The sequence below is a fragment of the Periplaneta americana genome, chromosome 7 (assembly GCF_040183065.1).
Source record: "Periplaneta americana isolate PAMFEO1 chromosome 7, P.americana_PAMFEO1_priV1, whole genome shotgun sequence".
Classification (NCBI taxonomy): domain Eukaryota; kingdom Metazoa; phylum Arthropoda; class Insecta; order Blattodea; family Blattidae; genus Periplaneta; species Periplaneta americana.
The window spans coordinates 106,787,087-106,813,298 of record NC_091123.1 but is presented as its reverse complement, the minus strand read 5'-3'; the positions used below and the strand labels follow the sequence as shown (position 1 = coordinate 106,813,298).

Below are 26,212 nucleotides of genomic sequence, written 5' to 3'. Positions count from 1 at the left end.
CCTATCTCACACTGCATAGCTTTGTTTATATCAGGTTTCTGTGAATATTCAGCCTCATCGAGAACTACACATACATCAATATTTTCAGCTATAGGTGCATCACTGCAACTTGCTATTACTTCTTCGACGACCTTTTTTCATTTATAAGCAGAGGAGCGCTTAGTATCAGAACTGTCTTGGGGAGATTCTCCTTTAAAAAATAAGGGACAGCAGTTTTCTTCATTTTCATAAGAATTCTATTGTCTTTCATTAAACGTCTTTTTAATAGAGGCGATTCTTCAAAATTAATTTCATGGAAATGATTAGAACACACAACAGCAGTTTTCGATGGTGTAAAACCTTTTCTGTTGATTTTCTTCACCCATGTTTTAAATATTTGCGGTGACTTTTCTCTGCTCGGCAATACATGAAATGATACCCCTTCTCCATGTTCTGCTTTTGTTCTTCCCTCTGAACACGAAAAATCACAACACCACGGCATTTTTAACTGTATTACAGTACAATTTTTTCTGTTTAGTCTACTGTAGTTCAAAATCGTTCATATAAAAGAAAATAGCCCTACATAAAACCACAACGTTGGTATGTGCTATTTTATGATTAAATGAAAAGCAAAATATGACTTCACTCAATCACCACTAAGTCCGATATTCTGTTCACGTGTACTACGGCACGAGAAGATTATTTAATACAGAGCACTGCACTCGGGATGTTCTCGGCCTACTACACAATCACAACAGTTCAGTGGCTATGATGTCATAAGTATTTGAGCGGAGTCAGTAACTCAAGAACCATGCCTCGCATTGACATGCGGCAAATTACATTCTACTTAGATTGAAAAACGTGTTTGATTAAAGCCAACTTAATTTTATCGCGAACTGCTCCTTTAAGGAAACACAACAATTATTCAGAGACAAATATCCGCTTCGCTCAGTACCAGCGAAAAGCAGCATTCAAGATTTGGTGCGAAAATGGCGTATAACTGGATCTATAAAAAATGTAACAAGGAACAGAACTCCTTCTGTCCGGACTCCTCAGAAGTGTCTAGATGCAGATGGAGGGCACTTCCAACATTTATTATGAAGGTAAATGCATTTTATTTTCATTCCATTTGAAGTTTGTTTCAAATCATTTGTACCTATCAATGTCATAACACGGGCTGGTTTTATCTGCCCAACCCTGTAGTTTTCTACACCCTCAGATAGGAAGAAGATAAAATTTATTAACATATTATTAATTTTTGTGTTTATGGATTTCTGTCATGTATTCAGTATATTTCAGTGCCTAATTTCACTAAGTTACAACCTAAATTAATAGATTTGTTAGCCTCTTTTAGGCACCTAAGACTTCATTTTTAATGCCTAAAAATCCGATGATTATTAGTTTATGGGGTGTACAATGGACCACGTGCTTTTGTAGTTTTCTACACCCTCAGATAGGAAGAAGATAAAATTTATTAACATATTATTAATTTTTGTGTTTATGGATTTGTGTCATGTATTCAGTATATTTCAATGCCTAATTTCACTAAGTTACAACTTAAATTAATAGATTTATTAGCCTCTTTTAGGCACCTAAAACTTCATTTTTAATGCCTAAAAATCCGATGATTATTAGTTTATGGGGTGTACAATGGACCACGTGCTTCTGTAGTTTTCTACACCCTCAGATAGGAAGAAGATAAAATTTATTAACATATTATTAATTTTTGTGTTTATGGATTTGTGTCATGTATTCAGTATATTTCAATGCCTAATTTCACTAAGTTACAACCTAAATTAATAGATTTATTAGCCTCTTTTAGCCACCTAAAACTTCATTTTTAATGCCTAAAAATCGGATGATTATTAGTTTATGGGGTGTACAATGGACCACGTGCTTTTGTAGTTTTCTACACCCTCAGATAGGAAGAAGATAAAATTTATTAACATATTATTAATTTTTGTGTTTATGGATTTGTGTCATGTATTCAGTATATTTCAATGCCTAATTTCACTAAGTTACAGCCTAAATTAATAGATTTATTAGCTTCTTTTAGGCACCTAAAACTTCATTTTTAATGCCTAAAAATCCGATGATTACTAGTTCATGGGTGTACAATGGACCACTTGTGTGTAAGTGCTTCTGTAGTTTTCTACACCCTCAGATAGGAAGAAGATAAAATTTATTAACAGTCCTTTTTTATTATTTAATTTGGTATATTTTGGCTAATGAACCAGAACAATTAATAGTTATATATTATGTAAAGACATGGGTTCTGTGTCGTAGTCTAAGGCAGTGGTTCTCAACTTCTGAGAGACCACGCCCTGGTTAATTCTTTTTCTATAAGATGAGGGCTGGTCCCAACAAATTTACACGTAAATACCTTTCCAATTTTTTAAAAGTTCATATATTTAACTAACTTTAAGTATTAATAATTAAGTATGGCGTGATCTTAGGACTTAAAAGAGTATTAATACACTAAGTACATAGAAAGTAATGCCTGGAAGAGGCAGAGGTGTAGAATTGTACAGCCAAGTACCTAACGCCAATGCCTGGATTTTTAATAAGTCTGGACTATCTACATCTGAATGGATAACCTGCCTCAAAATGAATGCCAGTTTAGCAGCAGTTAGAGGAGTACCTGGTCGCTCTTTGGACGGATCCCGGTGCAGACATGGCTGCCCGGAGACTGAAACCCTTGCCCATGTCCTAAGGTCAGTGTAACAGAGGTTTACTCCTCTGAAATGCCAGACACCATCATGTTCGATCCTTAATTGCAACTGCTTTAAGAAAAAAAAGTCTTGGATAGTAGAAGAGGAAGTTTTTTTGCCTTGCTACTAATGGCTCCTCTAGATGTATTTACATCATAGCGTATTCCCAGACTAGGTCTACCAAGAAAGGATATATAATTGATCCTACCATAATGATTGAAACGGGGAGTAGCCAGCCAGAGGATATCAATAAAGAAAAGATAAACATTTATCTGCCAACAGTTGATTACTTCAAAGCAAAATACCAGCTTGAAGATATTGAGGTGATTGGTCTTCTTATTGGAGCTCGTGGTGTGATTCCCAAGTTCTTTGAAAGCTTCAGGAAGACCTTTGAACTACCACAGACACTTACTGCTGACATCATAACTTCAGTTTTGAAACGCTCTTGCCAAATTCTGAGTCGTCATATTCACTCTGTTTAATTTTTTTTTCTTCACTTTATAATTCATATATTTTTATTTTCTTTCTACAAAATTTATGTAAACATTTAATATTGTAAAATTCATGTAGGAGAGTATACTGAGTCCTTCTGGGCTACCTCCAATGGGAGGCCGTTATTATTATTATTATTATTATTATTATTGTTATTAATGGAGTGGTATGTTGACAAATAATCAGAATATGACTGAAACATTTCATTGGTTCCTTCTGCATTGCTATCAATCACTGGATTAACGAACTTTTGTAGTACATTTTCTCAACTCAACATTATTAATTAATTAATTTATGCTAATTCTAATTGACACAGTATCCCTGCAGGCTAAAGCAAGGAGATGCACTATCACCTTTACTTTTTCAACTTTGCTCCAGAACAGTGGTCGTCAGCACTCACTGAAATGGGAAAAGGGCATTCGGAGCAACACCAAATGCACCGTCGTGCAGCAGGCAGAGAGGGATAGAGCATACCCACCAGCAGCTATGGTGCACCATAGTGCAGTCTCTTATCCGCGGGTAAGAGACGCTAGCCTGAACATGCTCTGTGCTGACGACCGCTGCTCTAGAATAAGCCATTAGGAAAGTCCGGGATAACAGAGAGGATTTGGAATTGAAAGGGTTACATCAGCTGCGTCTTTATGTAGATGATGTGAATATATTGGGAGAAAACACGGGAAGAGATAGGTATGGAAGTAAATCCCGAAAAGACAAAAGTACAAAGACCAGATCATAGTACAAAATGGAAATATAAAAATTGGAAATTTATCCTTTGAAAAGATGGAAAAATTCAAATACCTTGGAACAACAGTATTAAATATAAATGACACCCGGGAGGAAATTAAACGCAGAATAAATATGGGAAATGCCTCTTATTATTCGGTTGAGAAACTTTTGTTATCCAGCCTGCTCTCAAAAAAGCTGAAAGAATTTATAAAACAGTTATATTACGGTTGTTCTGTATGGTTCTGAAACTTGGACTCTCACTTTGAGAGAAGAACAGAGAATAAGATGCTTACGAAAGTATTTGGCGCTAAGAAGGATGAAGTTACAGGAGAATGGAGAAAGTTACCCAATGCAGAACTGTTCGCATTGTATTCTTCACCTGACATAATTAGGAACATTAAATTCAGACGTTTGAGATAGGCAAGGCACTTAGCGCATATGGGCAAATCCAGAAATGTATATAGGGTGTTAGTTGGGAGGCTTGAGGGGAGGCCGAGACACAGATGAGATGAAAATATTAAAATGGACTTGAGGGAGATGGGATATGATGGTAGGGACTGGAGTAATGTTCCTCAGGATAAGGACTGATGACAGGCTTATGTGAGGGCAGCAATGAACCTCCGGGTTCTCTACAAGCCATTATTAAGTAAGTAGTATCCCTTTCTATCCACCAAAAACTTATAAAAGTTACAACAACGATCATTGTATTATTAAATTAATTTTAATGATAATGGTTTGAAAAAGAAAAGATAATGGGAAAATTGATTATGCACTGTAACTCAGCACAGAAGTCAGCTGAGCAGGAGAAATAGCAGAAGGATGTCAACATGTTGGCCAAACAGTTATTACACATACACATGCCGAATGTTTTTTGTGTGTAATGTATGTAATTTTATGCATTAAAATGTATGAATCTCTCAGGTATAAACACCAGTTCCAACACTAATTTATCAATTTAAAAACACAGCAATGATATGAGTTATTGAAAAAATTAAACATGCTTAGTTTATTTTACTTTTATTGCACCTCATAATTTTCAAGGTTTTAGCAAGACTAAAGAGACTTTCGTTGCTGTTTTCTGTCTGTTGTCCGAGATGAATTGAAATGATAGCCAAATGGAGAGTCAGAAATTTGCAGGCGGTTTCTCTGTTTCGTTTTAAGTGCAGAATGGCAAAAAATGCAGTTTCACAAAGATAAAGTGAGGTAAAACGAAGAAATTTGATTGCTATTTAATGTAAATGTGGTTATTCATTTTTAATTCTTATTCAGAATTTCAAATTACTCATAGATTTAAAAGTACTTTCCAATCCTTTGTCTGACGATAATTCAAGAAGTTGAAGGGTTTCTTCATGGGAAAGGGCTGTCTCTCTGTGTTCAACAAATAGTTTTACAATCATGTTTTGCCTCCAAGGATCCTCACGTCCAGGAAAGTGCTTTTCAAATATTAACATCATCTTCAAGTGGATTTCAATAATATCTGAGACTGAAACCTGTGAATTGAAATCATTTGCTTCTATATAATCTGAGTATGACAAACATTTCATTGTTTCCTTCTGCGATTATATAAGAGAATTCACTGGCCATTACTATAATCAGCTTGCAGGCAATTTTTATGACCAGTTATAAATAGCAATATTTCCTTTCTCGAATGTTGAAAGATTTCTAAGTCTGAAAAATTCCCGATCATTAAAAAATAAGTGTCTTGGTCACAGAGATTTGTTACACAGATGCTATTTAATTAGAATTTAGAGACAATCTGGATCTGCACTTTTCGACACAATCACGAAAATTAGTCTCCTAAGAATACTTCCACTATAAAAGTAAAATGTCAAATTCCAGGATAATATCTCGTGGCCCAGTACAATTGACGCCAGGGCCCGGCAGTTGAGAAACACTGGTCTAAGACATCATGTCTAGGACTCGCATTACAGAATGTGTGCTGCTTCCAGTTTTCATGGGGAAGAAATCTTCTCATGAAATTTCGGTCAGTGTATGGACAAGTGTCCACATAGTACCATGATGAATTTGAGGAGCTGCAATAGGTAGCAAAATCTGGTTACGAAAACAAACTATCACAACTGGGGTGGGGGGAGGGGGAGATTATACTAACCACATGATACCTCTGTTCCGGTTGGACGATCATACATCTCTGCTGAGCCATGTGGACGTGAGGCTAGCAGTCGACTGGTTGGCCTTGGCCCTTCATGGGCCATGGATTGAAGAAATGGGATTAAATAACACCACATTATATGAATTATGAGCTTTGAATACTATTCCCAAATACGTGTGGAGTATTTTGTTTGTGAAACTAACAGAAAAATAGATAAGAATAAATTAAATATGTGTTATTTGATCATAAGATTTCTTCATACTATATTTGTTGACCATGGGTTATTGATTTTCAACACTGAGGTCACTCATTGCTCAGACAAAATTGTCTGCTCAGTAGAAAACCTGATAAATTGTAACATTAATTTTCACTATACAAAGTAAATAACTGTAAGTCCATTCTAATTTTAAAGATATACTAACTTTATATAATTATAACTTAACATGTAATACTTTTGCTCCCCTCATTTTTTTTTATGTTTCTATAGAACTTAGTTACTTTATTCTCAAAGAAAAAACCTGTATTAAAGATCAAACAGCACCAAATGAAAATGAAGTAAAGACCAGTAGTTTAAAGTAACATGTCCTTTACGACATTTTGTATTAATATAAAATAAATAAGAGGCCTCAGATAATACATTTATTCTCATTACACTAGATATGCAGTCATTTAAACACTATTTTAAGTAAAGTTGTCTGCAGGAGCACATTTAGGGAATGGTAATTTGGGTACTTTCCCAGGGTGATGGGTTTTATGGAGCAGCAAATTTCTGGAAACTCATACAAAAACTTGAGTGATATGGAACATATCCGTGGTATAAAAAAAGGTAAAGGTATCCCCGTAACATGCCATGAAGGTACTTGGGGGGGCATGGAGGTAGAGCTTCATGCTTTCCATGACCTCGACACTAGAATGAGGTGGTGTGGTCGGCACCACGCTCTGACCGCCTTTTACCCCCGGGAAAGACCCGGTACTCAATTTTATAGGAGGTTGAGCGAACCTCGGGGCCGTTCTGAAAGTTTTGCAACGAGAAAAAATCCTGTAACCACCTGGGATCGAACCCCGGACCTTCCAGTCCGTAGCCAGCTGCTCTACCAATTGAGCTGGCCATGGTATAGAGGATAAATATTAATCTTTTTTTATGAAAAGTAATTTGTCATTCTGATCTTCTCCTTTATGTAATTATTTACGTTTATAATTATAGGTATGAAAAAAAAATGATTTACTTTTAGGTAAGTGTGCAAGAAGTCAAAATTAAACTAATCGTCCACACCTGTGGAGTAACAGTTAGTGTGTCTAGCCGCAAAACCAGATGGCCCTAGTTCGATTCCCGGTCGGGGTAAGTTACCTGGTTGAGCTTTTTCCGGGTTTTCCCTCAATCCAATATGAGCAAATGCTGGGTAACTTTCGGTATTGGACCCCAGACTCATTTCACTGGCATTATCATCTTCATCTCATTCAGATGCTAAATAACCTAAGCTGTTGATAAAGCATCATAAAATAACCTACTAAAATTAAAAAAAAAAAAAAAATAGAATAAACTAATCCTATGTATCTTTTACTTGGAGTGGGGTGAGATTTTTTTTTTCTCAGAGAAGTAAGGATCCCTAAATACCTAGTTGCCCGCAACCATTTTTTATGACCAAGAAGTCCTCTTCTTGCTTCATGGGTTACAATATCTGATACTGAAATTTATTTCTAAAAAAAAAAAAAAATTATTATTAAGTTTTAATTTATATTTACTCAGTGATGCAGTGTGAAAACGAAAATCTTTACATCACAACTTGTTGTAGGAGTAGGAGCAGTGTTGCCAAATTGTGTGTAATTTATATATGTATGTATGTAATGTGTGGAATGATTGGCTGTGTGGATTTTGTGTGGAAAGAGCCACTAAAATTTTTGAGAATTTTTGAGTTAATTAAAAAATACCAGTACAGTTGACTCTAGATTAGCAGTGGGTGAATTATCTATATCGCGCTTAATCTGTAGGGATAGCTTGGATTCTATTATTTAATTGAAGGTTTTTGATCCTTTCTTTATAGACTTTCGTCTGGACTTTCGAAGTTCTAAGTTTTAAACAAATAATACTGAATATAAATAAAATAAATAATACATAATATAAATATAAGCAATTAAATATAAATAAAATAAATAATACATATAAACAACTTTTATACAATGGAAGATAGGCCTATTTCTAAAAATACTGTAGCGATAATAAAAGTGTGAATACCAGAGAGACACTAAACCAGTTTTGCATCCAGAAAGCTATGTAAGTACAGTACATTAATGATAATTAACATATCTATATATTCTGCATGATTGAAGCACAGAAATGTATTCTAAAGTCATGTTTGGAATTGTGTGGAATTTGGTTGTTATATGGGTGGATTTTAGTATTGCTAGTCTGGCAACACTGTGTAGGAGTGAGGTCATGCATCATTGCATGTAACAGTTTGAAGTGAGAAAAACATAGAACATATTGCTATTGAAAAATATTAACTTTAATTATTTTTATAAAATCCAATGCTGGATACACCAGATTTTAAGATAAAAAAACAATAATCAGACTTCTCAAAACTTGACAATTCTCCATGTTATGAGGCTTGGAACAGGGATGTAATAACTATAGTCTTTCTTAAGGGGGATTTCACACAGTCCTTAATGAATAATTACACTTACACACACTTTTATTCACACATTCACTCAATTCTTTCACACTTCAGAGAGTTTGGGTCCCTTCAAGGGGAACTGAGCACTCATAATAATAAAAACACACTCACATCAAAATGGAGCAACTTTGGCATTGATCCACCAGACACCATTACTTAACAAGTAATTTGTCATGTAAGTAGTTGTGAGCTAAATGTACAAAGCGATGTCTCGTCCTCTTTCCTGACAATTGGTTGAACAGCTTCAAATTTTCATTTGCAAAGTTCTGTACAGGATTGGCCATTATTATTATTATTATTATTATTATTATTATTATTATTATTATTATTGCACGAACATTAATTTGACTACAAACATGAGATAATGAAATCACAAAAGAAAGCATATATTCCTTTCTGAACACAGAGTAACTCTTCCTGAGGAGTTAAACATACAGGACATTTCTTTACAAATACTACTGAATGTTAGAAATTGTTTTCTCAAATAGGCCTGCTCTCTCAGCTGGCATTTCTATCTTCTCGGCTCAAACATAAACAAATGTTAGGTACACGTCTGGAAGACCGAAAGAATGCAATCAATGTCAAAATGTATCTTAGTCTTGAAGTACAAATTATAATTATGAAAATTTCATCAAGGATCTTTCATGAAGAAAGTACAGTAGAAAATTTTACAAGGAGTTCCTGAATTCTCCAATTCCTATTGAATCAAAAATACCGGTATAGTGATTAGTGGCAAAATTGTTTGCGACTGGGCTTATATTACATATTAAACCAAGAAGGGAATGTCAGCTAGGAAAAGTTAAACCAAACTGATTTTGACTAGAAACTAATCTTCTTAAAGTCATTAAGCTATTCAGCATAACATCTGAATATGTTGGTTCAGCATGTTGAGTAACAAATTTCTTAATTAGTTCTTAGAATGTCACATAAATAATTCCAGCATGTTCCTAATGTCTCACTTTGAGCTTTTTGTGTAAATAATTTAAGGTTTCAATTACGAAAGATTAAAATTTCCTGGCAGCTAGCTCACTACTACAGAAAAAGCAGCCATGCAAAAGTAACGGCTTGAGATATTTGCAAAGAACTTACTGGTATAATATATAAATTGTAGGTATTGACTTGCAGAAAGTAAGTTTCCAAACAACACGCCAAGAAGGAAATTCATCTACCAGGAGCATTATATATTCTTATAAAATTTTCAAGAACATTAAAGTACATAAAAAAGTCAACTGTGCTTCATCTTTACAAAGTTCTGACAACATAGTAATGTTATGTCAACAATTTGGCACTAAAATATTGAACACAGAAATTTAAAACTATTCAAATTTGCCATTGCTCACATACTAGAACCATAACTAACATTATGTTCGTGTTTATAATTTCAAACTATATGGACATGATCATAACCATCCCTGAATAACTCTCTTCAAACAAAATTTGCAGCTAGTTCATTATTGTCTTAAACCTAGCCTGAATGACTCATGAATTTCAACTTCAGTTATATACCAAGATTCAGATAACATTTCATTTATATTTGGGCAACATTTTCCGTCACTTAATTGCAATGTTACATTTCAGTAATTCTCTTTTCTATGCTAATCTTAGCCAGAAAGTCCTATATGTTGAAAATATCTCGTATATTATTTATATTCAATATGTTATCACTAAAACATATCATTCTATTCTTCAGCAACTCAGTAAACTACTGAAAAATTTAAGTTAAGGTACTTTTCAAATGTACAAAATAATTCACTGCAGGCAATTTATCATTCTGTAAGTACCCATGAGACATTCAGGGACAGATGCCTTGATAATGCCGATATGAACAGAAGCATTGTTACAATATCTACAAACAAAACATCTGCACAACTTTTATTTTATGAGAGTGCATCTTATGCTTAAAAAAAAACATTCAATACAAGATTGTGTTAACATATCACTATGGAATCCAGCAACTGAACTACATAGTGTTGATAAATATGGATGCCCCAAATTTAGGTACACAACAAAACTTGCTTTAGTACCCAATCACAAGAACAGCACACAAGCGTCTCTGGAAGGTATGTATGAACAAGATGGTCAACACCATAATCAATGTGCACGTACACAGCTACACTATGCAACATATCAGCTCCCCGTAACATCCATAGCCTCCGACATGAAGATCTCGTCCTGATTTGACACTTGATCATCCACTTGGTCAATACGTCGCTTATTCCGACCTTTCTCTGTCGAGCATTGTCCATTCTGCAGTGTCCTCTGTGCTTTATAAATTGGTTCAAATTCTGTCAACTGTGCCATGAATCCCTCATTTGGGTTAATACAAAAACGTCGCTGCTGAACCAAGGCGAAAGCATCCCTGAAAATAAGGATTATCTATAGTCTTGAAAATACTGTATTTATGATACTTGAGCATTTTTCCAACTATAAGTAAAATAGCAGAATTACAAGGATCCTTCAGACATAGTGACATTACAGAGGGCTTTTGATGAGGTGAATAAGTGGGGTAGGATAAACGAAATGAAAGTTAATAAGGATAAGAGGGGAATGGTGACCTTTAGTAAAACGAAGTGACTGGTCTTAATTAAAACACTGATGGTGAAATGGCCCCCCAAGAGAGGAATTTCAAATACCTACTTAAAAGTTTAAGTGATACCCTTGGATGGCAGTATCAAACCAACTATATGACTGGGAAAACATTGAAAACCTTACACTTTATAACATGAACACTCAAGAAGGGAAGCACTAGATCCAAGACTTAGCATACAAATATCTAGTTTGTCTACTAATGGAAATATGGCGCAGAATGCTGGTATTTATACAGAATAAAACAAATAGATTGTCTTGAAAGGGTACCAAAAAAGGGCGGCAAAATTCATGAAAGGTGGCAAGGGTCATGTGTGCGAAAAAGTCCACGAACTGGGTTGGGACATTCTAATGATTAGGCGGAAAAAAATTGATACCCTGTATGTAAGATGTACACAGGGTACAGAACGTGGAGGACTTAATAGATTAAAATGAAAAACTTAATACTCAAGGTCAGAACATAATCACGAACTTAAAAATAAGAAACAGAAAACTGATATAGGAAAGTTTTCGTTTTTAAGTAGGACCAGAATAGACTGAAACCAGTTACCTACAGCTACTTTTGAGGGCTATCCTCTAACAATTAAAAGATTAAAAAATATATTTAGTGAGACTTATAATAAGAATATTACTAATTATTAATAAAATTATTTATTATTATGTTATGTAAGTATGAGTGTATAATGAAAATTTGATAAGTCCGCTGCTGTGAAATAATGGTTAGCATGCCTGACCATGAAAAGAGCGGGTCCGAGTTCAAATTCTGGTTGGGACAAGTCATCTGGTTGAAGTTTTTTCCCCAGGTTTTCCTTCAACTCATTAGATGCAAATGCTGGGTAACTTTCTTGCTGCACTCTGGACTCATTTCACTGGCATTATCACCTTCATTTCATTCTGATGATGGATAACCATTGCAGTTGATAAAGCATCGTAAAATAAATCAATTAAAAATATATATTTAATTATTGTATTAGAGTTTCATACATTGATTGCCCTCTGTTCTGTTTGTGTATTCTGTATTGCTGCTTCATTTGTGTTTACTGAAAATGTAAGTTTCAAATGACACCATTCGAAAATACACTGCAGCCATCAACATAAAATAATGGACACATAACCAAATGCAGCCTGTTTTGCTTCACAAAAAAACACCAATAACTAATTTGAAATGATATATACACATTTTATTTATTTTTCAGTCAAAAACTTATCATATGATGTTAAATATATTAATAAATCACTACATATTTATATTTATGTGTTACTAAATGTAGTGATTTATTAATATACAGTGTGGTGACTTGGAACACGCAAAATAGGAATTTCAATGATAAAATATACATTCTGTTATATCGTCGTGTGAATGCAAGAACTAGGTAACTCGAAATTTGCGTTTTTTTAGTTACCTCTTTTATAGCATAGCAAAAATCGCACAAAATATAATGCAAGAACTTGGTAAGTGATCGAACGATACCAGCGACATCTATTTTCCAATATAACAAATAGGTACATGAAAACGAGACATATTCCTTAGTGCAATAAATAAGTAAATAGGCAATGTCACAAAATATGAAAAATCAAGTTACCTAGTTCTTGCATTCACACGACAATATTAGCTCCTCTAATTATTATAGAAAAAATATCATTAAAGTTTTTTGTAGAGAAAAAATTCTGCATCCAATCATATCATTAAAAACAATTTTTGGCTGGGGATAAAATCTGAAAAATAATACAAAATACTCCCGCCACAAAAACTGCACTAATTTTTAATCACTGCCTACTAATCATAGTTGGCCACGGATTAGTAAAAATAATTATTTTATTGAATGCAAAGATACTGTTGTTTATGGTTCACTTCTTAATATTGAGAAAATGTATTCCATGAAAGAAAAAGTTAAAATTATTATACTGAAAAAAGTGCACGTAGAGATTGCAACAAGATACCAAACATGCAGCTAGCAAATGTCAGACGAGAGTTTTATAATAGACTTGGTTATTGTTTAGCAGCAAATGGAGATCTATTTGAACATTTATTGTGATTTACTAAAGGTCTGTTCCAGCACAGTTCAGAATCGATTCTGAACTGCCTGCTCATGCGCAGTAGCCCAATGTGTGTTCCAGCAAGGCTAGAACTGATTCCGAACCGATATTGAACTTCCAGGTCCCTGTTCAAATGTGCCAGTGGTACCACCATTATGTTGCACTACACGGGAAAACACTTCTTTCTTCGGTCCAGGGAAATGTATTTGTGTATCTATCTACCAAAAGTGTATATGCAAGACATATTAAAACCCTGAACGAGACAAACCTAACCTGTCACTGATTCTTAACCTTCCAGACATATGTATATTTGTAAAGTTATACCATTTTTGTGTATAATTTCATCATGAAATAACACAACACATATCAGACGTCAGTCCATGTGTGGTGCGAAGTGAGATTGAAGATCCAATGTCCTCGAAATCCACCATAATCACAGTTCAATGACATTGTCATTTTCACGAATAAGATGCACCTAATCAGTGTTATAAAGGCAGACTGGATCTATAGAATGCTTCAGTACAAATGGAACCTTGGCTCCTCACTAAAAAACTAATTGTGGGTTTAAAACGCCATCATTTACGGACTAAAGAAACCAATTGCAAAAATTCATTCTGCTCTGTGGATCTAAAAGTCCTGCAAAATAAAATTTGAAGCAGCCGAAGTTCTACGTTTTCTACTCCGTCAGAGAAAATAAGTGAAGAGGGAAACAACAGGAAATACTTTGCAGCAGTAAATAATATGTGGATGGATGAAAAATCTAGACTGAAGCGAGAAACTTTAAAACATATGTACGAGTAGATCACAAAGTGTATTCATTATAGCTGTTTTAAATTCTGGTTTCCTTCTTAGACAGTGGCAGTTCCTCAAAGCAATACATACATTCAAATCAGAAATGTGTAGTTGCTCAGTAATTGCTGAAGAAAATCATGCTCAACTACATTGTGTATGTGTATTTTTCTAAATCATGTTAGAAAACAATTAATAGTGAGCATGAATAATTAATACATACCGGTAGTATCAATTTACACCTCATCACAAAATGTATATTTTTTATTGCAGTTGAATCCAGTCCACATATTTGAAAATTTGTTTGTATTAAAACTGGTTACTGCTTTGGAGTGAAGTTTAGATATTATGATATGCAGAGAGTGAAATTTAGCCAAAAAACCTATTTTTTTCCTTAGTTCATACAAGCTTGAGATTTAATATCTACATTTTTCATGAAAATATGGGTATAAATAAAGGTTTTATAGTACCTAAAAATGCCTATTTTGACGTTAGTACCTATTCTTAAGATTTTTTTTGCATCATTTTCCGTAACTGTTTACTGTTTTTCTTAATAGCCTCTACCGTTTACATTCCAAGACAGATAACTTCTTCCTAGCAGTGAATGACACAATAGAGAAGTACCTATGGGCCACCCCTTCTCATTCTTATATTCCAAGACAGTTAACCCCCACTTCCCTTTTTCTCACTATTTGTAAGTACAGCAGTGAGCGACACAATAGAAAAGTACCTACGGGCCATCCCTTCTCTTTCAATCCTAAAATTCCAACTGCACTTTTCCCAGTTTATTCTGTGACATCTACAGTAAGTGGATGACAAATTTGTACTATATAATGCCGAAAATAAAATGTTCTAAAGCATTGTTGATTCATCAGTGGCTTAATGAATTTCCTCATTATTCAACAGATGACAGGCTCATTTTCTGCCAAGTCTACAACAGGGAGGTAAGTAAAACATGCTTTCAAATTTGGTATGTTAAAATGTGTTCTCTTACTTGCAAACTATTAAAATACTTGTCAATATTTCTAAAACAAAATAACATTTCACAAACATATTTTTAACATTTTCTTTCAGGTGTCTAGTGAAAAGAAGTCACCTCACACAACATGCACAAAGTGCTGCTCATAAAGCATATGTAGACTGGAAATCTACAAAGAAGCAGATACTCTTGACACAGATCTCTGAGACTTCATCAATGAAAAATGAGTTTAAGGCTGATTTATGCTGAGCGATTGTAGCAGCAAACATACTGCTTAAAACTTTAGAAAACACTCATTTCAGAAATTTCCTTCAGAAATATTGGCGTAAGTCAATCCCATCAGAGTCGTCACTTCGTAAGACTTACTTGAATTCTACGTATGAAGAAACCATCTCCAGGATAAAAGAGTATCTTGGAGATTCATATTGTGAATCTCTGTCGACAAAACAACAGTCTTGGACGCTATATAGCCAACTTGATTGTTGTAAAGCTTGATTCTGATGCACCTTCCAGAGCTTACTTAATCTAAAACAAGCAGTTGACTAAAACCAATCAGGACACAGTGGCTCATTTGTCAACAGTGGACTAAAGATAATTAATCCTGATGAAGATAAAGTGCTATTAGCTTTGACAGATGCTGCTTCTTACATGGCCCCTGCTATGCACACTATTAAGGTGTTTTTCTCTTCACTTGTACACGCGACCTGCTTGGCACATGGACTACATCAAGTAGCAAAGAAAATCTGAGTAGAATTTCCGAAAGTGAACAAACTGATCTCTTGTGTTAAGAAAGTCTTCGTGTAAGCTCCATTAAGAGTGCAGGCTTTTCGGCAGTAACTTCCAGACGTTCCTCTTTCTTCAGAACCTGTCCTCACTCGCTGGGGAACTTGGCTGACCACTGTTGACTATTATAGTAAACACTTTCAAGAAATCAAAGAACTTGTGGCAACCTTTAAGGATAATGCAGTTTGTGTATCCAAAGCCAAGAAAATTGTGGATGACTGTAGTGTTCATAATGACTTGGTATATATTAAATCCTATTTTACATTCATTGCAAACTTTATTACTGGTCTCGAGAGTAGTGTAAAACCTCTTTATGAACAACTTGAGCTACTCAATAAAACAAAACAGAAACTTCCTGAATTACCTGAAAATGCTGGAGAAAAGGTGAAAAACAACTTGAATATGGTGTTGCAGAAAGACACAAGACTGAAGACTTTATTCACTGCCCATAACATTTTGATGGAAAAGGATAATGAAGCTGAAATTGAATTACCAGTTCGTCTCGTTCCAAATCTAAAATATTGCCCCATTTCTTCAGTAGATGTAGAATGCTCTTTTTCGGCTTAGCCCTATAAATTAATTCTAAGTGACAAATGCTATAACTTTTCCGTGGATAATTTAGAAAAAGTGCTGATCATCTACTGTGAAGCAAACTATGGAAATGTGATTGATGAATGAAAAACACTAACTTAAAGACAGAATGTATGCATGTTGTGTATGCATGTGTACCCTTGTAAAATGTGAAATATGTGAAAGTTTCTTTTAATCCTAGAATTTTGCATTAAATAAATGTTGTATCTTATATTAGTGACATTCTTTAACAAAAAAAAAATGCCTATTTTTTATTTTATAGAGCATAAGTAAAGGAGTTTAAGAGCCATTTTAGGCACCTAAAATGCCACTTTTTAGGGCCTAAAATTCTGCTCTCTAAAGACATGTAAGGTGAATAGCAAAAACCCAAGACTGCGTTCTACAGGACCACTTCTAGGAATGGGCCAATGGACCCTGCTTGTTGTGTCTGAAAATCTGGTCCCCCTATTTTAGTAAGTGTGTGTATCAGTGACAGGTTAGGGTTCAGTAATGGTGTGTATTAGTGACGGTCAGGGTTTTAGTAAGGGTGTATATTAGTGACAGGTTAGGGTTTTAGTAATGGTATATATTAGTAACAGAGTTTCAGTAAGGGTGTACATTAGTGACAGATTATGGCAGTCACTGTCAGGTAGCACAATTCTGGGCAGTGGGTACATTTTCCATCCATGGGAAGCAGTGAGTGGGCAAAGGAGGGGAGATTACGTTGTGTAGATAATAGCCATATGATGCCGGCCCTTGATTCATCCACCTCATGCGGGTAGCGAGGCAAGTAGGCCTATGTGAAGTCCTGTACTGAAATGATGGATCCTGGATTAGGGTTTTGGTAAGAGTGTATATTGTCTATCACTGTGGAGAAACGGTCAGCATATCTGACCATGAAATGAGCAGGCCTGGGTTCAAATCTTGGTTAGGACAAGTTACCACATTAAAGTTTATTTCCGAGGTTCCCCCTCCCCCCAAACACTTGGAGCAGAACTGCTGGGTAACTTTCAGCTTTAAACCTCAGACTCATTTCGCCTTCATTAATTTCAACTTCATCTGTGATCTTCAATAGTTTCGGGGTGTATATTAGTGACAGGTTAGGGTTTTAGTATGGGTATGTATTAGTAACAGAGTTTTAGTAAGGGTGTACATTAATGACAGATTAGGGTTTTGGTAAGCGTGTATATTGTCTATCACTGTGAAGTAACGGTCAGCATGTCTGACCATGAAACGAGCAGGCCTGGGTTCAAATCCTGGTTAGGACAAGTTACCACATTAAGGTTTCTTTCCGAGGTTTCCTCCCCTCAACCACTTGGAGCAAAACTGCTGGGTAACTTCGGCTTTAAACCTCAGACTCATTTCGCCTTCATTAATTTCAACTTCATCTGTCATCTTCAATAGTTTCAGATCGATCAGAGACCCAGCAGACTTGTGTCGTGATTCGCCTACAGTGCCATCTATCTCGGGGAGCTGCATACATCCCTGTGAGGCATTGGGGATTTCACAGCGGACTGTGGTAGATCAGGCAGACACCATTTTGTGTAGCTCCCTTGGACAGATGCCACCATGGTGAATCACGATATCTATGGTACTGCAAACTTCAAGTTAATATAGGGTCCAGCAGAATGTAGTATGCGATTTGCGAACAGATGCCATCGATCTGAGATGGCTGCAGAATATTAACTGGGAGACTGTGTCAGACCTGGATGCCATAGCTGAATCGATAAGTTGATACCAAGCAGTACCCACAGGAATGCGGTTCTAAGGACTTTTAACAAACATCTCACAATAAAGAGGTTGGCACAACAAGCCTCAGGCTGTGGTACAATCCTTCGTGCCCTTCTCAGAAAGGGAAAGAAAAAAATTAGTGAGAGGTTAGGATTTTAGTAAAGGTATTTATCATCCTCAATCCTGAGAGTATAGTATGCTATATTATACTTCATGATTATGATCTAAGATATATGTGCAGAGACTCGAAGTATAGTATAATGTACCTGCATTTGTGCCTAACAGTAACATGCAGAATTTTTTCATCATTTCCTCATATGTCAGTAACTTTTTTTTTTTTAAATTAGAATTATATTGAACTTTAAAAATAAAACAACAAATGTCTCAAGACTCTGGAGGATATTAGTAAAAGGTAAGGGGTTTATGAAGGGTGTATATTAGTGAAAAGAGATTTTAACCCTTTGCGGTCGGATTTAAATACCACAGTCAGTCTGCACGAGAAATGTGTCGGATGCTGCCCACCGTGGAACTGTAACACGGATATTGCAGTGGTGGATGTCACCTGGCATGGGACACGGATTTAAATATCGCAGTCACTTTGCGCAAGAAATGTGTCGGATGCTGCCCACCATGGGACTGCAATGCGGATATTGCAGTGACGGATGTCACCCAACATGGAACTCAAAAGGGTTAAAGATGTATATTAGTAAAAGGTTATTGTTTTTTATGTTCGACGTGGTTATGAATGTGATATAATGTAGCAAAGTCTGAATCTTACAGTGATGGTGGCACTATTTTCGCGATATAAGAGGAGTAAAGTACCGTAGTGATACCTAACTGTTTAGCAAGTTTTATATCGATGTTCAGGCACATTTCAGAGTGATGTTTATGTTGTTGTTTTCTAATGCCAGGCGTTTGACAATAAAGTCATTTGACCTCTTGCACTCCAATATTTTTCAAAGATATTATCATGACCAGCCACTGAAGCACAGATTTTGAGGTGTTCCGAATCCATTTCTCGGTTTGAGTTGCACAATGGGCAGTTAGGGGACTGGAGTGATGTTTATATTTACTTACTTACTTACTTACAAATGGCTTTTAAGGAACCCGAAGGTTCATTGCCGCCCTCACATAAGCCCGCCAGCGGTCCCTCTCCTGTGCAAGATTAATCCAGTCTCTATCATCATACCCCACCTCCCTCAAATCCATTTTAATATTATCCTCCCATCTACGTCTCGGCCTCCCTAAAGGTCTTTTTCCCTCCGGTCTCCCAACTAACACTCTATATGCATTTCTGGATTCGCCCATACGTGCTACATGCCCTGCCCATCTCAAACGTCTGGATTTAATGTTCCTAATTATGTCAGGTGAAGAATACAATGCGTGCAGTTCTGTGTTGTGTAACTTTCTCCATTCTCCTGTAACTTCATCCCACTTAGCCCCAAATATCTTCCTAAGCACCCTATTCTCAAACACCCTGAACCTATGTTCCTCTCTCAGAGTGAGAGTCCAAGTTTCACATCCATACAGAAGAACCGGTAATATAACTGTTTTATAAATTCTAACTTTCAGATTTTTGGACAGCAGACTGGATGATAAGAGCTTCTCAACCGAATAATAACACGCATTTCCCATATTTATTCTGCGTTTAATTTCCTCCCGAGTGTCATTTATATTTGTTATTGTTGCTCCAAGATATTTGAATTTTTCCACCTCTTCGAAGGATAAATCTCCAATTTTTATATTTCCATTTCGTACAATATTCTGGTCACGAGACATAATCATATACTTTGTCTTTTCGGGATTTACTTCCAAACCGATCGCTCTACTTGCTTCAAGTAAAATTTCCGTGTTTTCCCTAATCGTTTGTGTATTTTCTCCTAACATATTCACGTCATCAGCATAGACAAGAAGCTGATGTAATCCGTTCAATTCCACACTCTGCCTGTTATCCTGAACTTTCCTAATGGCATATTCTAAAGCGAAGTTAAAAAGTAAAGGTGATAGTGCATCTCCCTGCTTTAGCCCGCAGTGAATTGGAAAAGCATCAGATAGAAACTGACCTATACGGACTCTGCTGTATGTTTCACTGAGACACATTTTAATTAATCGAACTAGTTTCTTGGGAATACCAAATTCAATAAGAATATCATATAATACTTCCCTCTTAACCTAGTCATATGCCTTTTTGAAATCTATGAATAACTGATGTACTGTACCCTTATACTCCCATTTTTTCTCCATTATCTGTCGAATACAAAAAATCTGATCAATAGTCGATCTATTACGCCGAAAACCGCACTGATGATCCCCAATAATTTCATCTACGTACGTAGTTAATCTTCTCAAAAGAATATTGGACAAAATTTTGTACGACGTCAACAAAAGTGATATTCCTCGAAAGTTACCACAGTTGGTTTTGTCCCCCTTTTTAAAAATAGGTACAATTATGGACTCCTTCCATTGTTCTGGTACAATTTCCTTTTCCCAAATAGCAAGTACAAGTTTATAAATTTCGCTATATAATACACTTCCACCCTCTTGTATTAATTCTGCTGGAATTTGATCGATACCTGGAGACTTGTACCTTTTCAGATTTTCTATCGCAATTTCGACTTCTGAAAGCGTGGGTTCGGATATAGATGGCTCAGCAGTTTGTATTTCAATTTAGTCCCGATCATTTCTATTTGGCCTATGTACATTTAGTAGTTGCGCAAAATAGTTTTTCCATCTGTTTAGGATTGATGGAGAGTCTGCAAGCAAGTCACCATTCTCATCCTTGATCACGTTTACCCTTGGCTGATATCCGTTCTTAAATTCCTTTATACCCTTATATAAATCTCGAATGTTTTTATTCTTACTATTTGTTTCTACCTCATTCAGTTTTTCCTTCAAGTAACCTCTCTTTTTATTCCTAAGTGTACGACTTGCTTCCCGTCTTTCATTGAAATAATTATCTCTCTTCTCCTCAACTGGATCCTGTAAGAATTTCAATTTTGCCTGTTTCCTTCTTTCTACTACCATGCAACAATCTTCATCAAACCACGGTTTCTTTTTCTTAGTTTCATAATAACCTATGCTCTGCTCAGCTGCAATTTTGATACTATCTCTGATATTTTCCCACACGCTATTAACATCTAATTCTTTCTCAACTTCGTCGGCACTTTCTAAAGTGGCAAACCTATTCCAAATTTCGACCTGATAATTTTGCTTGGCTTCCTCGTCCTTTAATTTCAAAATATTGAATTTAGTAATATTAACTTGTTGCTCTACTCGCTTGGCTACTGATAATCTTTCTCTTAATTCTCCAATCACCAAATAATGGTCAGAATTACAGTCTGCACCCCTGAAAGTTCGAATATCTACTATACTAGTATGTCTCCGTTTATCTATCAAGATGTGATCTATTTGGTTGTGTGTCAATCCATCTGGAGAAGTCCAAGTATATTTATGTATATCCTTATGGGGGAATGTTGTACTTTTGACAATTAAATTTTTCGATGTGGCAAAGTTGACTAATCTAACTCCATTGTCACTACTAATTGCGTGTAGGCTCTCTTTTCAATAGTTGGTCTAAAAATATCCTCCCGTCCTACTTTAGCATTGAAATCCCCCAATAAAATTTTCATGTGATATCTAGGGAACTGATCAAAAGTATATTCCAATTCCTCATAGAAGCTATTCTTTATATGGTCGTCTTTCTCTTCTGTAGGGGTGTGAGCATTTATAACTATGATGTCGCACCATCTACCCTTAAGTACTAAATATGATAACCTGTCACTGATAAATTCGACCTTTTTTACTGCTGATTTCATTCTTTTATGAACAAATAATCCTGTTCCTAATTGGTGATTATTGTTTCCTTCCCCATAATACAACAAGTAATCTCCTATTTGTGACATGCCATTCCCATCTAACCTAACCTCTTGTACTCCTACGAAGTCTATTCTATATCTAGCTAGTTCTTTTGCTACTAATGTTACCCCTCCTGTTCTATAAAGACTAGTTACGTTCCAAGTGCCAAATCTCAAAACCTTATTCCTTTGCTGTGGTCGTGCCAGAGAATCAGTCCTATTCCGAGGCTTATTATAGGGATACGTAACAAGCTGTTTTTTACGGTGATGGGTTGTTAGCCCTTCGCCCAACCCCCAAGCTGGAGGACCACACCTTATCGGCTGTCCACGACTGCTTATTCAATATATTCGCAGCTACCCTCCATGATGTTTATATTTACTGCCAAAAAATGGCGATGTTAAGTATTCGGTATGTAAAGGTTTTCACACTGTTTGTTGTAAAGATTATTATTCAGAAATGCCTCTTTTGCAATGATTTCGGTGTTTTCTATGCTAGCATGTTGGTATTGTGTTCCGTAATAAAGCAGAAGGCTTTTCTTTGTAAGATATGAGGTAATGTGTGATATAGGATATAGGCCTACAATGTGGCATGATGTTTGAGTTTCTGTTGTTGTATTAGTTTCAAGTTGTGTGTCCATAATTCTTCGTGTAGCCTAGTGATTAGGACTATGGGGTACAGAGGTGAAGTTCGGTAGTTCGAGTCTAGACATCAGCAAGGTAAGTAAAATTGTGTGTTAATAATAGAATAGATATGTAGAGTGTAATGTAAAAATAAGATTAGATAGTAGAGTAGAGCGGTGGGGTATGGAAAAAGAAGAAGTGGAAGAGTAAGAGAGAGGGAATGGAAGGAGAGTATGTAAGAGAAGAGTGCGTTAATTTAAATTTTGCGATGTAAAAAATTGTTCTACGGTATTTGGTGATATATTATTTTTTCTTGAAAATGGGCAATCTCTCTGTAATATCGTTTGGGTTGTTCAATTTACTTATTTATAATATATAGCATCTGTGTACGCTATTCTTTTGAGTGTCATTTCGTCACTGTCTATATGGTACCATGTCCGCTTATCTTCTAAACTGGGCTACATAGAAACCATACACAGTAAATCAGTGAAAATAGTAGTAGTAATGTATAGTCATTTTACAAACCTCTTCCTGCCATTTTTATCTACATTCTTACCATGCATTTGGATCATTTAGCTGACAAAGCAGTAGACCTAACCATTCAAGTTTACGTTTCTTATCGAGACATCAAAATGACGATTGCATAAATGAAAAACCATGACAAGTATCATCAGCAGACTACTTTTATAATACTAAAATTACCGTAATTACCTATCACACAATGCACCTTCGTGTACTCTCATGCAACAGGTAATAGAAGACATATAAGGTACCGACATATAATTCTGTCATAACAAACATTAGTTTCAATAATGCCATAGGCACCGAATAAATGTTACTCACTTGCATGATAACCCATATTTCTCCATTATATATGCTAAAACAAGGGCTGCACTCCTAGAGATTCCCGCATTTCCATGAATTAAGGTCTTCCCACCCGATGTCACGCTCTCATCAACAAACTGACGAACTTTGGGGAAATGTTGAATAATGTTTTCTGTGACTGTATCAGCTATGTCAAGGATCAAGTACTTGAATTTGTCCGGAAAGTTCGGTCTAATGAAGTGTGCTTCTATATCCTGTCTAACACAAACAATATGAGTGATCCCATGATGCTTAAGAAGGTCTAATTTAGACTTCATTGCCGCTGAATATGGTCCGAGAAATAATCCTGGTACAATTTCCTGCATTGTGCGACGCATTGTATATGTCCACTCTTCACTATCTTGCACTTGTGGAATCTTAGGAAACTCCATTCCAGTCACCTGTCCATCCTGAAAAGAAGGAGCTTAGTATAATAATTCTGCAAAATTTAACCCAGACCTTCTGTAAACATGTGTCAATATCAATTTCAATAATCAACATTTTTAACCTAGGCTTTACGTGAAATGCTTATGAGCACAAGAACAATTACTAAGTGCAAACATACATATACTGTACCTCTCCGTGCCTTTGAACCACATTATCTACAGAAAGCATTTGTACGATATGTATTTAAAAAGTTACTTTATGTCACTTAAGATTTTTCATCAATCTACTGCCTCCATTTCGCAGAAACATGTAACAACAGTGAATTGTAGAGCGGCATTTAATACAGGTTTGCCAACATAATTGTGTGAAATGCAAAAAAAAAATCGATTCACAACGAAAAATGTAATAGCACGTTATATTAAATAATAAGCAAATGCTAAGTTTCTTAAGGATTTTACGGAAAATTGTACCAATATTAAAAATGCCGTCATAATTGGAAACAGAGATTCAGTATTGTTCTTGCGGCTTGAATTTCGCATGATCCTTCCTATATACTCAATTTATTATAATATAGGCCTATGTACGTCTGACCGCTAGTGGCCGACAAGGTGGCATATAATGAACAAAATTTTTGGTATAATCCTATTTAATGTTGCCAAGTGTCAAGGCGGACGAGCGCAAGGCTACTGCGATTCAAAATTATGCATGCATGCATGGCAGCCAACACTACACTATTTAGCGATGAAAGAAAGGCTGCAATCATGTATTTGAAAAGCCAATTAGTTGTAACCACTGCCATCGTGATCTAAACCAGGCCGTAATGCAGGATGTGTGACGTCACTCGATGGGTCGGGCTTTTCTATTTGAGTATACGGAGCTGAGTGAAATATATTACTTTAATGCGTGTCAGTGCTCAATTTTATTTAGTGTAATGTGTGTATAAGATACGTTCACTTCTTATTGCATAATATGTTGCAGAAATAATTACAAAACTGTGTTATTTTAATGTGAACGGAGTTTTAAATGTTAACATAACCTGTTTGCATCAACATTTTAAGTTTGGAATGGAAGCTATTTTGAGATTTAATAAAGAAGAATTATTTATATTGTGATTTTAGTTAGCACATCTATCTTCCTTACTTGTAGGTAGAAAATTTACCACAGTCCGTCCTATGAACTTAGTGTAGGTACGTACGGTTGTGTGTTACTTCATCTGGTAGGTTAGATAAATAGAATTCAATACGACCCAGTATAGTGGGGAACAAATAAATAATACAATTAAACTGTTATTCAATGTAATGTGTGCATAAGTTCCGGCTAGTTCCATTTATTTGTTGCATAATGTGTCAGGAATAATTATAAAACTATGTTATTTTTATGTGAAGAGAATTCACCATGTTAACATAACCTATTTGCGCCAACATTTCAAGTTGAGAACGAAAGCTATTGTGAGATTTAATAAAGAAAAATATATTTAGGATAAACTTCAGAACACGGTTATCTTCCTTACTTATAGGTAAAAAATTCACCACAGTCCCTCCTATGAAATGTACATTCGGTTATATTACTTAACTAGGGTTAGACGAGCGCTGAGGTATAATTCCGGTAACTTCTGAACTGAAAACAGTTGAATTTATTTTTTGTGGAGATGCATTTCATCCTCTATGCAAGGCATAATAAAAGCCTGAACTAACCGAACTAATTAGTATATGCAAGGTGTATGAATACGAAGGGAACTACCTCAGCGCTAGTTTAGCCCTGGTAACATATTAAACTAATCAGACTGGAGTACCGTATGAAACGAATAAATACAATTGAAGTGTAGGCAAATTGCATTTACAAGTTATACGTAGCGTTATGCTAAATTATGATGCATAATTGCGAATATAGAAATAAGGCAAGTACTGATAGAGTAAATATAACCTATAATGTCAGTAAACATAACCTATAATGTCAACACATCAAAATATGCGTGAGATGCAACTGAAAATTGTTGAAACGTGCTTAAATGAATGTGCAAGAATTTCGTAATGAAGCGAGCGTGCTTTATTTCAATTAATTACAATACTAGACACTGTAACAGTAATGAAAACTATAAGGTATAATTTTTCATAATATACTATATGTATCTCGCTTTTAGTTCAAATTGTGTATATTATCAAACGTATTATTTATAATGTAGATTATTCACACATAAGAAGGGCGCAATAATTTAAATTTAATAAAACAAATACGGTAAACTAACAAAAATGGATTAGACAAGAGTAAAATCAGTAACGCTGCACTTAGGCCTAATCATAATTTACTTTACATCCCAGTCA

At 35.5% G+C, this 26,212-nt stretch overlaps 1 protein-coding gene across 2 annotated transcripts; it reads right to left on the bottom strand.

Moving 5' to 3' along the window:
- Positions 1–8,500: 8,500 nt before the first annotated feature.
- LOC138703346 (serine/threonine/tyrosine-interacting protein-like) lies at positions 8,501–24,245 on the bottom strand. 2 transcript variants are annotated; one of them, XM_069831148.1, is made up of 3 exons: positions 24,081–24,245; positions 23,484–23,914; positions 8,501–11,049 (listed from the first exon to the last, which is right to left on the bottom strand). In XM_069831148.1, the coding sequence occupies exons 1-3, from the start codon at positions 24,117–24,119 to the stop codon at positions 10,818–10,820; spliced, it is 702 nt and encodes a 233-aa protein (XP_069687249.1). In that variant the 5' UTR covers positions 24,120–24,245; the 3' UTR covers positions 8,501–10,817. The 2 variants fall into 2 exon arrangements, with proteins under 2 accessions (XP_069687249.1, XP_069687250.1); XM_069831149.1 differs by having other exon boundaries at positions 24,070–24,230.
- Positions 24,246–26,212: the final 1,967 nt, after the last annotated feature.